A 17019-nucleotide genomic window follows, 5' to 3' on the forward strand; every position below is an offset into this window, starting at 1 on the left:
CCCTATTTGAATGGGGTTAGATTTTCACCAGGAGGTGGGGTAAAGTAACCATTACTGGGGGACCTCCGTAATTTTAATGCCGTCCAAATCACTCAAATGACAGAATTTTGTTGATACATCAGTTTGCATGGGACTAGTTTAACCTGAGGTTATTTTTATTTATTTATTTATTTTTATTTTTTTACAGATTTTTAAAGTGGGGGTTTTGTTGTGATAGGGTCATAGGGTGACACTATTCCTCTTTATACTCTTTATTATGTAGACCATGCAGAAAGCCCCTAGATCACATATGTTTCGCACACTGTCAGGGTTGACTACTGTTGTAGTTCAATATTTCCCCCTTTCTTTTACATTCATAACCACATGCAACTATAAGGAGGACCACAACAGGCAGGAGAAAAAGATGCACATTTATTTATGTGTTATAGATTATATGTCCAAAATATAAGCAAGTGGAGTATCTTCTTCTTCTTTCGGCTGCTCCCGTTAGGGGTTGCCAGAGTGGATCATCTTCTTCCATATCTTTCTGTCCTCTCCATCTTGTTCTGTTACACCCATCACCTGCATGTCCTCTCTCACCACATCCATAAACCTTCTCTTAGGTTTTCCTCTTCTCCTCTTACCTGGCAGCTCTATCCTTAGCATCCTTCTCCCAATATACCCAGCATCTCTCCTCTGCACATGTCTAAACCAACGCAATCTCGCCTCTCTGACTTTGTCTCCCAACCATCCCAACTTGAGCTGACCCTCTAATGTACTCATTTCTAATCCTGTCCATCCTCGTCACACCCAATGCAAATCTTAACATCTTTAACTCTGCCACCTCCAGCTCTGTCTCCTGCTTTCTGGTCAGTGTCACCGTGTCCAACCCATATAACATAGCTGGTCTCACTACCGTCCTATAGACCTTCCCTTTCACTCTTGCTGATACCCATCTGTCACAAGTCACTCCTGACACTCTTCTCCACCCATTCCACCCTGCCTGCACTCTCTTTTTCACTTCTCTTCCACAATCCCCATTACTCTGTACTGTTGATCCCAAGTATTTAAACTCATCCACCTTCGCCAACTCTACTCCTTGCATCCTCACCATTCCACTGAACTCCCTCTCATTTACACACATGTATTCTGTCTTGTTCCTACTGACCTTCATTCCTCTCCTCTCTAGAGCATATCTCCACCTCTCCAGGGTCTCTTCAACCTGCTCCCTACTATCGCTACAGATCACAATGTCATCAGCAAACATCATAGTCCATGGGGACTCCTGTCTAATCTCGTCTGTCAACCTGTCCATCACCACTGCAAATAAGAAAGAGCTCAGAGCCGATCCCTAATGTAATTCCACCTCCACCTTGAACATATGCATCACTCCTACCGCAGATCTCACCACAGTCACACTACCCTCGTACATATCCTGTACAACTCTTACATATTTCTCTGCCACACCCGACTTCCTCATACAATACCACAACTCCTCTCGAGGAACCCTGTCATATGCTTCAGCTCCTTCTGGCCTTCTCTATACTTCTCCATCAATACCCTCACAGCAAGCAGAGTATAAGAAGTGTTAATAATAATACGTCCTGGTTCATATTAAGCTTAGATTACCAGGTGGCTCTCCGTCTTTAATATGTTGATTAGAGTCTGGTCCAGTCAGTCTGGTATGGCTCTGGATCCAGCATGCCATCTGGTATAGAGCAGCAGAAATGGCACAGCCTCAGGACGGAAAATGGCAGAGAGATAGAAAACATACAAGCCTCATCTGATTATGGCTCTGTACCCCCGACTCAAAAATGAAACAGCTCAGGCACAGCCCTACAATGCCCAGGGAGACAAGTTTAGCTTTGTTCCCGTCTGCATTTTCTCCATTTTCAAAGGGTTTCAGACAAACAAGAAAGAAAGGATATATAGGTCATTAAATCCTAAACTGCTTTCTCAATCCTGCTTCTTTCGTAAAGTCATACATTTACTTGTCATATCCATTACAGGCTTTCTTTCTGGGTTGATAGCCTATCCTTGAAATCGAAGGTCATATAAACTAAAGCAATGCTTTTGACACGTCCACACAGCCTCACACATTCTATGGTCAATTCAGCCCCCAAAACCACACAACCTCCTATCACAGATGGTGCTCATCTTATTAATAATCACATTTCTGAAGCCCTTGGGGTAGGAACTTATAATAGTTTAATCTTGGACACTGGTTTCTTTCTTTCAGATGTCTTAACAGTTACCCAAAAAATTAAGTATTAATCTACATTGCAGAACGGTAAAAGGCTTTGTAATCTTCTGAGATGTGAATGTGCAGTCTGTAAAAACGTACTGACATCAATGATCAGGATGGGACTAAAATTACAGAGGTCCTGTAGAAATAATTACCTTACCTCCTGGTGTGAAACTAATTCTGTCTGAATTGTCTATTTTTAATGTTTAACACCAAACTCAAACAAATGGTTAAATAAATGAATTAAACAATAGCCTTCACATGTAACCAATAATAAAGATATTACAGAAGCCCTAAGGAGTTAAAAATATAAAAATAACATTAAAAAATGTATAAATAATAAAAACAAATGTATTCTGTCTTACTATTGGCACAAAACTAATACCACTAGAGAATGTCTATAATTATCTTCTCTGCATGAATGAACGTAATAATAAATTACATGCCTCATTTGAACATCTTTGTCTTCCTTCTCTTTTGGTTTTGGTTCAGGTTCAAAATCATTCTGCTACTATTCCCATGGCTTTCTGTAACCCTTTGGTGGTACATAAAACTTGTTGACGTGTATAGTATATTAAATAATTAGTCCCATTTGAAAATGTCAATTTAGTGTACATGACCCAAGTGCTTTAATTCAAAGGGCATCTTAATGAGCGTCAAAACTTTAGCAGCATGGGACGTTCACACTTCAGTCTAGTTAATAAAGGGTAGTTCTTCCAGATATGGTTACTCCTGTGAAAGGTAAGTCAAATTAATGGCTCTTAATTGCAAAGAAAATATGGAACTTGATCAAATTTCAAATATTTGGAATACAATAATTCTATAATAGGAAAAAAAATCTTTTACACAGAATATGAAGACATAAGACATATATGCATCATGAGATAAGAAATACCTGTTGGATTATTTTTTGGCCCAGAGAAGGAAAACATCCACTATAAAATTTAAATTATCACAGGGTGTCCAGTTTAATGGGAGATGCACAATATGAGACAGAATGTACTGCCACAAAACACAGGCAGCAAGGAATCCTGGGAGGAAACCACCAGAAGGCATGGGCATTAAGCCCAGGAACAGTCAGTCCTTTAAGTGAAAACTATTAGGATAGTTAGTGGGAAGTCCTGGTCTGGGAGGACCATATGGCTTGTAGGGTTTTACTCTATTCTTAATTAGATGAATAAAAATTATTTTGCTTTATGGAATGTATCATTTAATCCAATATTTTTCAATCATTCTTCTGTCAAAAAACACAAATCTCAGAGTCAAGAGAAAGACGTTGAAAGTTCTTTGCAACAAGGGAAAATTTGGGAGATGAGAAATTCGGAGTGAAGGGTTTGATAATGTATGTCAACTGTCCTGCCTGTCTTTCAAAAAGAAACCAGTGTCCTAAATAAGCTTCATAGATGTTTATTTATTTTATATTACTGTGCATAGACTTGCAGTATGCTATTGCCTTCTCTTAGTATTACCAATATTAAGAAAATGAATAGGGCGGCTGCCATCAGCAGTCAGTTCTCACCCTCACTGCCACCCATTATGTCTCCTTCCAAACATCACCTCTAATCACCCCACTACCTGTCCACTTCACTCCATCTCCTCACATCTCCTTCAGGCCATCTTCCCCTCACTCATTCCTGCAATCACACACATCATTAACACCTTACTCAGTTCAGGCACATTTGGTACCATCTTCAAACATGCTCTGATAACCCCTCTTCTCAAAAAAAAACAAAAAAAACAAAAAAAAAACAGGCCTGTCTCTGTACCTTCCTTTCTTTCCAAAAATACTTGACCATGCTGTTTCTAACCAGGGCTCTTCCTTCCTTGTGCAGAATGGATTGATTGATATCAATCAGTCTGGCTACAATAGGAACCATTTGACTGAGTCGGCTCTACTAATGCTGGTCGACCAGCTATGACTTGCTAGAGCTACCAACATGTCATCAGTTCTGATCCTGCTAGAACTGTCTTCTGCCTTTGACACGGTCAACCACAACATCCTTCTTGCCACCCTCTCTTGACACTGGCATTTCTGGAAATGCTCTCAAATGGTTTGAGTCCACTATCTTGGGCAGATCCTACAGCATGTTCTGGTGAGGAGAGTTGCCAAAAGCACATCAGATATTCACAGGTGTACCCCAAGGATCGGTGCTGAGTCCTCTATTTTTCTCTCCGTACACCAACTCGCTGGGCTTCATCCTCCATTCCCATGGGTTCTCTTATGAGTGCATTGCTGATGATACACAATGTACAACGTCTGCAAGATTAGACCTTATCTGGCATAGTATGCAGTACAACTTCTGGTTTAGGCTATGGTCTTGTCACGTCTAGACTACTGCTACTCGCTTCTAGCTGGAGTACCCATGTGTGAGAAAAAGCCGCTGCAGATGATCCAGAATGCAGCACCCTGTTTTGTATTTAATTAGCCAAGATGGGCGCATGTTGCTCCTCTCTTCAGGTTGTTACATTGGCTCCCTGTAGCAACATGCATTAAGTTCAAATCCCTGGTGCTTGCCTATCAAGTAGTTAGTGAGTTAGCACTTGTGTATATGGAGACACTGGGGAAGTGCTATGCACCTTTTCACTCACTCGGGTCTGCCAGTGAGCAATGTCTTGTGATGCCACCTCTGTGTGGTATCAAGTCTCAATCTAGACTATTTTTCTGCGCAGCTCCCAGTTGGTGGAATGGGCTACCCACCTCTACCTGTATTACTGACCCCCTCAATGTATTTAAGAAGCAATTAAAGACCCTTCTGTTCTGTGAATATGTTTTTTCCATATCTTCTTGTCCACTGCATCTTGTTCTGTAACACACGCCATCTTCATGTCCTCTGTTACCACATCCATAAACCTTCACGTAGGCCTTCATCTTTTCCCCTTTTCAATAGCAGGGTTGTAGGTGGCAGTACAGTGAGGTCAGACCTGCTTAGATTGTACCACAGGTTTTTATTTAAAGTTATTACATTTTGAATAGAGTAGGTCCAGGTTGTAGAGTCCACGAATGGAACATGCTGAGCTGATAGAAGCTTCCTTGTTTGAAGTCACCACTATTCAGAATGATTCATCATTAAGATATTGGTACAGAGCAAATCATTTCAGTTGCTGAGTCAGTCAGGACGATGTAACTTACTTTCCTGGGCAGTAATGTGGTCGATTTCAGTGCCTATTTCAACATTTGGATCACACTATTAGTTTTAAATGTAATGTGCTCTCTTTTTCACCACTGCCGATTCACATAAATCTCCTGTTCCCCTCCTGCTTTTTCCACTCGTCTGATGAAACTCATCTAACATTAATACAGTGTCTGAAATAAAAGGTGTAATCCAGCACTCTACAGTACTCAAAATGTCACAGTACGTGTACTTGCTGTATCCTGCTATGAGATGAAACAGTTCATATAACTCATATAAAATCAATCAAACACATCATATTAACTCTTAGTTATGGTAGGGTTAAGAGGCTGTGACATGGTGTGACATATGCCTTTGAAAATGTAAAGCAAAAAATCATTCAAACTGAGTGTTTCATTTTTGGGAATGAAACAGAATTCTAAATACTTGACCATATTTTTTTAACATTAAACATATTGTTTGTCTACCTAAAATAATCACTTCTGGAATATTCAGTATAAATAAGACTCATTGAGACAGACTTACAATTTTTGAGATGGAATTCAATGGCTGCTTTCAAATTAAACGCTTCAATCAATGCAGTTTCATGCAAGACTTGCGTATTGCCAACACTCCTTACATCGATGCCTTCTGTTGTCATGCCAACACTGAGTTCTGGGAAGAGCAGCAACAGATAGAAATGAACAGCTAGACTTACAATGTGGTCTTCTGTCATTATTTAATGCTGAATTGAATTGGAAAAAAAATTTACACAATTAAAATTTGATGAACTGAAAAAAACATGGTTAAAAAATAAAAAACACTACATTTTTCCTTGTTTTTCCCTATTTGTTTGGTTTAATAAAACCAAAGGCCTTACTGCATATTATGGAGGAGGTTCTCATGACGGATGCCAAAAAAAAAAAAAAAACACAGCACTTACATGTCAAGAAAGTAACTGGTGGTCCAAAGTTTCAGCTGCCAGGAAATAAATACAAAGCAAGACCACAGCCTGAATGGGATGCCAGTGCAACTAACCACCTAACGTGCCAAATTACAGTCAGTAACTGAACTAGCTAAGATCTAGCCAGGATCTGGAAGGCAGTAATGTTAACCACCAGGCCTCTGTTTTCAATTTTCATTTCATGAACAAAATAACACCAGAGTAATGTTTACCAATTGGAAAGAAGCTAAAACCTCCAAAAAGAATAAATACATCTGTACATTTGCTGAACCTGCTTTCGTTTTGGAGAGCTGGAATCCAAAATATATACACAATATGTTATTTTTAAAAATTGTTATAACATTGTATGGTCAAAGCTGAAAGCCTGTCAACTTTAGCTCAGTACTTGCTGTACCACTCTTTACCACTAAATGACCTGGCAATGCCGGTTATTTAACACCACCACTTGGACAAATAAGGTTTAGTATGGGCCTTACTGGGGATGATGGGAGGAGTTGTTTGGGCATTCATTTTCTCTGTTAAGTATTAATATTCATGGACAGGGCTGCAACAAGTGGTTTTGAAGCGAAAATGTAAGAATGTTTTGTTGCTCTGTAGGAATGTACGTCAGTCAGTGGGGTTCTTAAAACCATTCCCTTTTGAAAAAACTGTTATATACTTACTTTCCCTCTTGAAGACAAAAGGCCATTGAGGCTATTTATAAGGTCCCACGCAACATACCCTCTCCCCCTATTTGCGCCCAAGTGCATGAATTTAATATACACAGACATCTAAAAAGGGATCACCTGGATGCTCTCTAATGCCATGTTCAATTATGTCAGCAATATACTTCAAGGAAGGAGCATACTGCTTCATGCTGTAGTAGCAAAGAGCTATGTTGTAGGCCAGGTCTGAAAAAGAGAAATGTATTTTTCATTAAAATGAAACGATTAGCAACAATTCAAAATAAACAAGTAGAGGAGTCACAGGCACACAAAATAAGATTCACATTTACAAATTAATATCTTTTGAGTAGCATATTGAAAGTTTTCAAAACTGGTACCTAAAGATAACAATTGGAGAAAAACTAACCTAACCATCAGGGCATCTCTTTTTAATACTTCAATTAGTTTATAACAGGGTGATTATTATGGTGATTGAAGAAAGAAACAAAGGAACACTTTTAACTTGAATTTGTTAACTGCCTATTGGGTGTTTCTCTGCTTTCCCCCTATATAGCATCTAAGCATCCATATTTCTATGAGGTGACATGATGTTGAATGCCATCACCTTGACTGCTGCTTCTTAATGCTAGAAAATGGAATCTTTTCCTTCAGCAGCTCAAGTAATCTGTTTGAGGATCAGAGCTGGTCTTAAAGTGGATAAGACACAAAACATATATTTAAAAATCTAGGTGAATGAAGGGAAATTATTTTCAGATTCTATTATGTAATTAATGCAGTAGTGAAGACCGCACTGGTTGTAATCTCCATTTGAGAAAAAGAAACAGCAGCTCAAGAAGCTATGAACTGAAGAGCATCCAGTGACTAAAGGCGTTTTCATACTTGTACCGAATCAGGAGAGGATTGTTTACTTTGTTTAAATCTCCAATTACTTCAGTTGTGTTTCACACAGCAAACTGTTAAGCGAACCAGAAGTAACACCAAACACCCTGTGGACGTGTTGCAGACTTCATTTATCAGGCAGAAACAATTTGTTCTTGGGAAAATCATCACAAAGGGTCAATAAGAGCTGCGCTTGTGTACCACCGGGTTTGCATTAACTATGTGGTTTGTTTACCAAATACAGCTCTCTGAGCACAATGCTTATTATCTTGTAATTTGAACAGTATACGAAAATGATGCATTACTTCACACGCTACTGAAAGGACATGTTTCTCATAGATGACAGAATGGAAGATGGCAAGCTCTGGTGAGGGCATACAGTAATGGTGTTCAGTTTTATTTAGACAGTGAAAGTACCCGGTGAATGTAATTTCACTGTATTACATTGTGTATTTACTCTCCATAAAGGTAAATACAGTATGTCACCTTTACTGAGTTATTCTCGTATGACATATCTACTGTCTTTAGCCCTGTAAAAATGTCTTAATAATGTCTACTATGGATTGTTTGATTAACATTCACTACATAGTATCAAAATTAATGTGTCTGTATTATCCGCATTGTGCCCAAAGTACCATTGCACTGAGAGGACACCCACCCATGCGTAAAACCCTTGTATCACAGATTAGAGGGTTTAATAGCTGTTGACCTGAAATAGTCATTTCTTGAGAGCTCTGTATGTAATTTGATCTACCCCATCACAAGAACATCAACAACATGTGGGCACAGTTGGAAACTTGTTAAGGGTAAATTTTGCACAAACATTAGGAATTTTTTCTTTACACAAAGAACGATAAGACACTTGGAATAAGCTACCAATTAGTGTGGAAGACAGTAATAATAATAATTCTTTGCATTTATATAGCGCTTTTCTCACTACTCAAAGCGCTTAGCAATTAGGACTTCAGGGACTTTCAAAACTCGACTTGATGTTTTTTTGGAAGAAACAAGTGGATAGGACTGGCGAGCTTTGTTGGGCTGAATGGCCTGTTCTTGTCTAGATTGTTCTAATGTTCTAAAGTAAATTTAAACTGTTTTTTGGACATGGTCAAAAACAATCCAATAGTGTGAGAGTTAAAGAGGCTCTGAGCCTGAATCAGGTGCTAGGATCAATTTGATTAAATATTAGTGCAAGGTGTTCTATGCACACTTGCATGACTGTGTACTTTTTATGGTGAGATTCCTTAATTATCAGCAGAAATGCCTTCCAGTAATTCCTGTAGTTAGAATGATGTCGCATAACATTCATGCCTCATGCAAACTGCTCCAGGATTTGCTTGGTACCATACCAAGACCACCGTTTCTAAAGGCTCTCAGTCTGGTTGTTTGGATCCACACTAGACAGCGACTAGCATGTTCACATCTACCTAAACAAACCAGACTAAGGGGGAAGTCGATGCAGAGTTTTAAAAGATGGCTCCAAATGAGATAGCTGTGAAAACATCTTAAAGAACATGTAAATTCTAACAGGCTAAGGGAATTAAATGACTTTAATTTTGAACAGACAAAGTAGTGTTGGGATCTAATTCAAACTCCTCAAATCTTGAATCATAATTCTATTCCTTAAATAATGTACTCGTTGACACCTACTGGAAATTAACGGAAGATGCATTTAAGGGGGGAGCCGGGAAAGTGTTCTTCACACAAAGGATCAAGGGAATCTGGAAAAAGCTACTAAGTCACATAACTGAAGAAAAAACCCTGATGATTATTTTAAAAGTACGATATTGGGTGTGGTTAGCTATAACTAACCCAAACAATTCTAATGGACCAAACGAGCTCCTCTTGTTTGTTAAACTTCTTATGATGGAAGTCAGCTAGTTAGGTCTGTAACTCTAAACAAAGATTAGCAGAGAAAGTTGGGCTGATCAGAAAAGTAGTGAAGTGCACACTCTGCTCTTTCCTTGGCTTGTCCAGCTCCGATATGCACTGTTATTATCAGGAAGATGGTATACTGCAGTTTATAGAAGATACCAAATGCGTGATTTAACATTAAAGACATTTTGAAGTGCAGTTTTCATGTCCTCCATTTTTAGACGTTGATCCCACCTCATGTAATACTTTAGATCAGGGGGTTCTCAAACTCAGTCCTAGGGACCTACTGTGGCTGCGGGTTTTTGTTCCATCCAAATTCTGTTTTTAATTGGACTCCTGAGCTAATTAAGTGAACTGTTATTTCCCAGATTCTGTGTTTTGGGAACAATATAGAAATTAGAAAACTAAGTTTGGCATAAAAAAAATATTAAATTGTTCTAAGCAGTTATCTGGGAATAATGTATTTTTTTTTCTTTTTAACAATATTTTCATCTTGATTTTCATTCTACTTTTCCAGATGTTTTAATTGTTTAACTAATCTACTATTTACTAATTAGTGGGTCTGACACTAAAGTAGATGCAGCCTTTGATCATTCAGTGTTGTTTGCCAGCGTATCTGCTGTGCTCATTTTTAATAAGACACAATGAAGGGGGAAAACTTCACAGAGAAAAGGCAAAATATAATGAAATCAACAAAACAGAGTTCAGCATTTAAATCTGTAACAAAAACAAAAATATTTCTATTTGTCTTATAAATGTAAAAATAATGCTGCTGTGGTTTTTCCGAATGTAGAGTAAGAGAAAATAAAAAACAGCTAATTAAATAAGACCAGTTGTAATCAATTATTATCATGGATTGTGAATCTGGTTGAAACAAAAACCTGAAGCCACAGTGGGCCCCCAGGGCCAAGTTTGAAAACCCCTGCTTTAGATGACCAAAGCTTTTTGCATAACATTATGAATGCAAACAACTTCTGGGTGCAATATTAGAACCATGGATATTCAGTCCATGAGGAAGCAACCAGTCCTTTTTAAACTGTGCAAAAAAATCAAACATAAATGGCACAATATACTGGATAAAACAGATGCCTTTTTATAAGATATGAGTCAATGTCAAATGTACAGTACACTGGCACTGGTTGAAAGACTGAATTTTTTCCATATAAAATGTGTTTTGAAAGACTTAATGACGCAGTTTTGTACAGGGTGTGCAGCGACATTGACAAGCAGATTCAGATAGACCAGTATAGATCATAAAAATCTGGAGACTGGAATTTAATGGGATTTGAATGCAGTTTCAGGAAAAGCAGTAGCAGCCATGTTAAACACTGCAAATCCTAAAACTGTTAGCATCCACATTCAGTGCTATAATTATAAATGCCTATATTATGCTCCTTTACTCAACTCAATTTTTATTGTCATTCATTCACATATATAGCATATGTTTGAACGAAATTTTGTTCCTTGCAGTCCCCGGTGCATAGGCAAAATAACATACATTTGACATAACTTTACCAAAAACCACAGCAACAATACAATACAAGACTAAAGATACAGGACTATAAAGCTTGAGAAATGCTTTATATTAATACTAAAGTGCAGAGTGCAAAGTGACAGTACATAATTGGGGGAATGTTATAGGGATATGGTACTGAGTGACATGTAGGAGTTCAAAAGTCTGACAACTATGGGAAAGACGCTGTTATAGGACCTGGCAGTGCTGGTTCTAATGCTGCGGTATCTTCTACCTGGCGGCAAAAGGTCAAACAGTGCGTGTGATCGGTAAGAGACGTCTTTCCAATTGACATAGGCTCTACGCAGACAGTGTATCTGTAAGATGTGCTGGATATAGGAGAGGGATATCCCTATGATGCTTTCAGCAGTCCTCCATACACGCTACAGAGTCTTACGCTCATGGGCTCAGTTTGTCAGAACGTCCTCCACAGTTCCTCTGAAAATGGTGGTAAGAATGGGTTGTGGTAAGCCAATTCGCTTCAGTCTCCGGAGAAAAAAAAAGAGGCACTGTTGTGCCTTATTGACAATAGAGTTGGTGTTGATTGTCCAGGAGAGGTCATCAGAGATATACACCTCAAAAAACTTGTTGCTGCGGACTCTCTCCAAAGCAGAACTATTGAGGAGCAGTGGTGAATAGTCAGTCAGAAATTGATGAGCATCTCTTTTGTCTTATCGACATTAAGAGAGAGATTATTTTCACCACACCACCTCACCAGATGTTCAACCTCCCCTCTGTGGGATGTGTCATCATTGTTGCTGATGAGACCCACTCTGGATGCATCATCCACAAACTTGACAATGATGTTGGACTCAGACTTGGCGGTGCAGTCATGGGCGAGCAGCATGAACAATAGTGGACTCAGCATGCAGCCTTGGGGGGCACCTGTGCTCAGCCTGATTGTACTAGATGTTTTCTGCCAATGTGCATTGACTGTGGCCTCTCTAACAAAAAAGTCCAGAATCCAATTTCAAAGAGGAGTGTCAAGGGCCTGCAGAGAGAGTTGTCTCATCAACTGCTGGGGAATTATCATGTTTAAGAAACAGCATTCTGACATATCTATCCCTGGTGTTCAGGTGAAAAAATACAGCATGCAAGGTATAGGAGATGATATTGTCAATGGAGCGATTCGGACAGTAAGCAAACTGGAGTGGGTCCAGAGAAGTGGGGAAGATGGAGTTGATGTGTCTTTTGACCAATCGCTTGAAGCACTTCATCACGATGGGAGTCAGTGTTACAGGGCAGTAGTCATTAAAACACATCACTATTGACTTCTTTTGCACTGGAATGATAGTGGTCTTTTTGAAACACGTCGGGGCCACAGCCTGGCTCAAAGAGATGTTAAAGACGGTTGTGAGGACATCAGCCATTTGGTCAGCACAGTCTCTATGCTCACACCCAGGAATGTTGTCTGGTCCTGCAGCTTTACGAGGGTTGACTCTGGAAAGCATCTGCCTTACATTGGCAGGATCCAGATGGAGCACCTGTTCCTCAGGTGTTGTTTTGAGGCACAAAATGTGCATAAAAGTTGTTGAGCCTGTCAGGGAGACAAGTATCAGTGCTGTAGGCCTGTGGTGAGATATTCCAATCTGTTAAGGCCCGGATGCCTTGCCACATGTGTCTGGGATCTTTCGAGTCACAGAAGTTGTTGTTTGTCTTCTGTGCATACTGACTTTTAGCTTTACTGATGGACCTGAAAAGTTCTGCCTATGCTGATCTGAGAACCCCTTCATCTCCTGATCTGAAGGCAGCATCTCTTACTCTTAGCATTTTGTTTGAAGTTAGAGGATTAGGGTTTTAAAAGTATTACAATAAAGCACAACTTACTTATCTGAATGACACCAGACTTTAACAACTTTTTGTTTAATTGTATAGTATAATGTTAGAACATCTAATATCTTTTTACCAGTAACGGCGCACTGCACAATAACGTGCACTGAATACCCTTGACTTAAGCTTTCCTAGTTTTCATCCTCTGTACGTTTAGCATTCGTTTGCTCAGAGGCTGATGCTCTTGCTGTTTCCTGAGCAGCTCTTCTTTTCTTCACCCTAGCGGCCCGCTTCTTCTCTTCTTTCGTCTGCATCTTTTTGCGTTAAAAATGATTAAGTCAGTATTTGTGTTGCAATTACTTAGTATGTTTTCTTCAGTTATTTACTTAAGCTGGCGCTCAAGTCTTCAAACTGCCTCAAGAATGATTTAAGATATGAAGAGGTAGAGGAAGTGACGGCGAAGGTGGTAGGGATGAGAACGGCACCCCTACGCATGCACCGTACGGCCACCCTGCTGGCCGCTGTCGAGAGTTGATTCTACAATAAAATAAAATAAAATAAAAATACAAAGAGCAATAACCTTGGAGGTCAATCATCACCCCAAAAGTGGATAGTAGATGTCACTTAGTATACGTGTACCAAATTTCAGGCCAATAGGTCAAACAGTTTGCGAACTACAGGTGATTTAAAATCCTGGACAGACAAACGAACAGCCACGGTATTGTATTATATATAAAGATTAAATGATGTTAATATTATCTGTATGAGCTTACTTTAGTTCAGCTTACACAAAAGGAGTTTTCTGTTCACGTCCAATGCTGTTAAACTACACTACTTTAGGTCACAGCTTACAGCAGCCAGGTGTCATAGTCTAGCTAATTTATCTTCATAATTATCACAGCCAGACACATTGTGAGAGCTGTCCACATTTACAATTGGTTACTTTTTTGTCTGTCTTACTTGCACATTTCTTTGCAATTCACAGAGACGAGGATGAAAGCAGAAAAGCGAAATGAGTAATGTGTCAAAAATTAATTTTCCCTTTAATTAAGTTAATTTGCCAAATGACGCAGTTTACCTGGTTGATACCCTATCACCTGTATGGCGCCGATAAACTTCTTGCACGCCTCTTCATAGGCACCTTCTTTATACAGCAAACAACCCAAATTAATCTCGCTGTCTGGATCATCAGATGGCAGCTGTTCCACTAGGCTCTGGGATGACAAGTTATTGTAGGAATAAAAATGGACAAGGTTATATTGCTTATAATCACAGAGTGTCAGATGGTATAAGTCATTCTGTGTTACTGTCTTAATCATCTATCAATCACAATTTTGAATTTATTGAGATATGTTAAAAATACAGTGCTCAAAATAGTAAGGAACTGCATTTTTCATTCTTTGCAGCGCAGATCACAGTTTAAAAAATGTGAGCATATTAATCAAATGTACTAAGATTTCACACATATTTAATATAAAAATTTAACTGTATTAAATGTGACTGATCTATCAAGTGGTTTCAATTCAAGCACACAGAGTATAAGAAAAGAAAGAAAAAATATGCATATTCATAAGAAGCACATCTTAATAGGATATATGTATTAAGCAATTCCAAATGAGCAGTTTTCCTACTACAACTGGGGGTCCACTAGGGCAAAGGGTTGCACATTTTTATGTGATGTCATGTCCACTACCAATATCAAACAGTTTTCATTATTTTCTTTCTAAACGTATCCATAATGAAGGAACAATGCTTCTGAAGCCTTGCTCCTGTCCTAATGAACCCTGAAATGGGCGGAATTGCAAAAATAGTTGTTATATATGATCTTTTTACTTCCAAAACCTTGATACTGGAAGTCTAGAAACACCCCCAATGCCCTAATTCTAACCAGTGGTGATAAGTACAGATTTTATGGTGCAGAATTAACATAAGCATCTAGGCCCAACTTGCTCAAAGCTTTCTGTATGCTCACCCGTGCTCACATCTTTGCGCACAAGGCCATGGGCTTTCTTGTATCTATAAAACACTGTCTTGTTATTTCAATGAATGCCTAAAACCCTTAACCCCTGGGTGCTGTGTCTAAAAAGGATTTTGCCTGTCTATCCTTTAAAGAAAAACAAAAAAGCCTAGCCCTTTGATAAAAACGACGTAACTTTCGATGACTGGGTATTATCAAAAAAAACTGCAATACCCTAAACAGCTCTGAAACTGATCCTACCACATCATTCTTTAGTCTCACCATTTTTATTTTAGAGGCAGCTAAATTAATATTCTCTTTCTGTTTCTTCAAGTGTTATCAGTGTGCTTGGCTCCCTTTGATTATTCCTCCAGATATTTTCGCTTCACCTCACCTTTCTTTTGATTCTGAACTTCTTTCATTGCGCTTCAGCTCTACGTTTCTGCTTTATACACACCAAAAAGATGCCCCAGAGTCAGCACACACTGAAGCAGTCCTCTACAGTAACTAGCCGGCTTTGCCAATACCTCTTCTTTCTGCTCTTTCCATGGTTCAAGACAAACTTCCAGTAGCCATAAACCTCACTAACCTCCCTGGTACCTTGGTCGAAGATTTTTGGTGAATGTACTGCAGAAAAACCCATAGGGCAGACAATCAGCAAGTGGTACAAAGTGGAAAAGAATTTTCATTAAGCATAATCAAAAAATACACACAATAGCATGCTTGACAATGGCTGGTCACTGTTATTTACTGTTATGATCTAGAAATCTTCAGGAGGTTTTTCAACTTGAATTTCTGCAATTTATTTTGCATCATGTACTTATAAATAATACTCTGGTTATTTAATATGAAATAAATGAATACAATTTAGATTGGAATACAATGTGATGAATTTCTGTAATTTATTTTTGCACCATTTACTTATAAACAATACTCTAGTTATTTAATATGAAATAAATGAATAAAGGGTGGCATGGAGGCGCAGTGGTAGCGCTGCTGCCTTGCAGTTAGGAGACCTGGGTTCGCTTCCTGGGTCCTCCCTGTGTGGAGTTTGCATGTTCTCCCAGTGTCTGTGTGGGTTTCCTCTTGGTGCTCTGGTTTCCTCCCACAGTCCAAAGACATGCAGGTTAGGTGCACTGACAATCCTAAATTGTGCTTGGTGTGTGGGTATGTGTGCCCTGCAGTGGGCTGGCTTGTTTCCTGCCTTACGCCCTGTGTTGGCTGGGATTGGCTCCAGCAGACCCCCGTGACCCTGTAGTTAGGATATAGTGGGTTGGATAATGGATGGATGGATGGATAAATGAATAAAGTTTAGATTGGAATATAATGTGATGAATTTCTGTGATTTATTTTTGCGCCATTTACTTATAAACAATACTCTGGTTATTTAATATTAAATACATGAATAAAGTTTAGATTGGAATAAAATGTGATGAATTTCTGTAATTTCTTTTTGTGCCATTTACTTATAAACAATACTTTGGTTATTTAATATGTAATAAATGAATAAAGTTTAGATTTGAATAGGATGTGAATATTTTATCTCCAGATTCATAAAAAAGTAACTAACAAGATAATTATGTTTTTGTTACCTTTGTTCCTGAAATGTCCTCTTCACCATATTTGATTGCTGCTTGCAGTTTTAATATCTAAAACAGAATCAATTATAAAAGAAAGCAACAGTATCAATCCAAAAGGTATTTGTTATATAAATAAAAAATGCAGCGTCATAAAAAGTAAGTCCCATGCCTGGCTACTTTTTCTTGTTAAAAGACTGGACAGAAAATCATATTATTGGCTTCACGTATCCCTACCCTTTGAATACTTGAACAGTAAGCAACATATTTACTTCTTCTAATGCTGCTTTGAATTTGGGAATGCAAAAAAAAACCAAAAAAAAAACCATAAAGCTGATATTCATGTGCATTTCTATGATCGGCTCCCTTTTCATAAACAATGGCTTATACAACTTACAAGTGTCAGCAAATCTGACATTTTCCTTATTCTCTCCCCATCCCATACCCAACTTAACTGCATTACGTTTTAGTGAAGTTGTCGTATT

The 17019-nt window shown here is 38.6% G+C and overlaps 1 protein-coding gene across 1 annotated transcript in view; it reads right to left on the reverse strand.

Moving 5' to 3' along the window:
* The window catches only part of flr (fleer), an 84501-nt gene that overhangs the window by 46409 nt on the left and 21073 nt on the right, over window positions 1–17019 (reverse strand). The window contains exons 4-7 of the mRNA XM_028814307.2: window positions 16550–16606; window positions 14079–14214; window positions 7084–7188; window positions 5881–6009 (exon numbers count right to left, since the gene is read on the reverse strand). Of these exons, the coding sequence (XP_028670140.1) occupies window positions 5881–6009; window positions 7084–7188; window positions 14079–14214; window positions 16550–16606 (427 nt within the window). The remainder of the gene's footprint in view (window positions 1–5880; window positions 6010–7083; window positions 7189–14078; window positions 14215–16549; window positions 16607–17019) is intronic.

The sequence above is a fragment of the Erpetoichthys calabaricus genome, chromosome 11 (genome assembly GCF_900747795.2).
Source record: "Erpetoichthys calabaricus chromosome 11, fErpCal1.3, whole genome shotgun sequence".
In the NCBI taxonomy this organism is placed as follows: domain Eukaryota; kingdom Metazoa; phylum Chordata; class Cladistia; order Polypteriformes; family Polypteridae; genus Erpetoichthys; species Erpetoichthys calabaricus.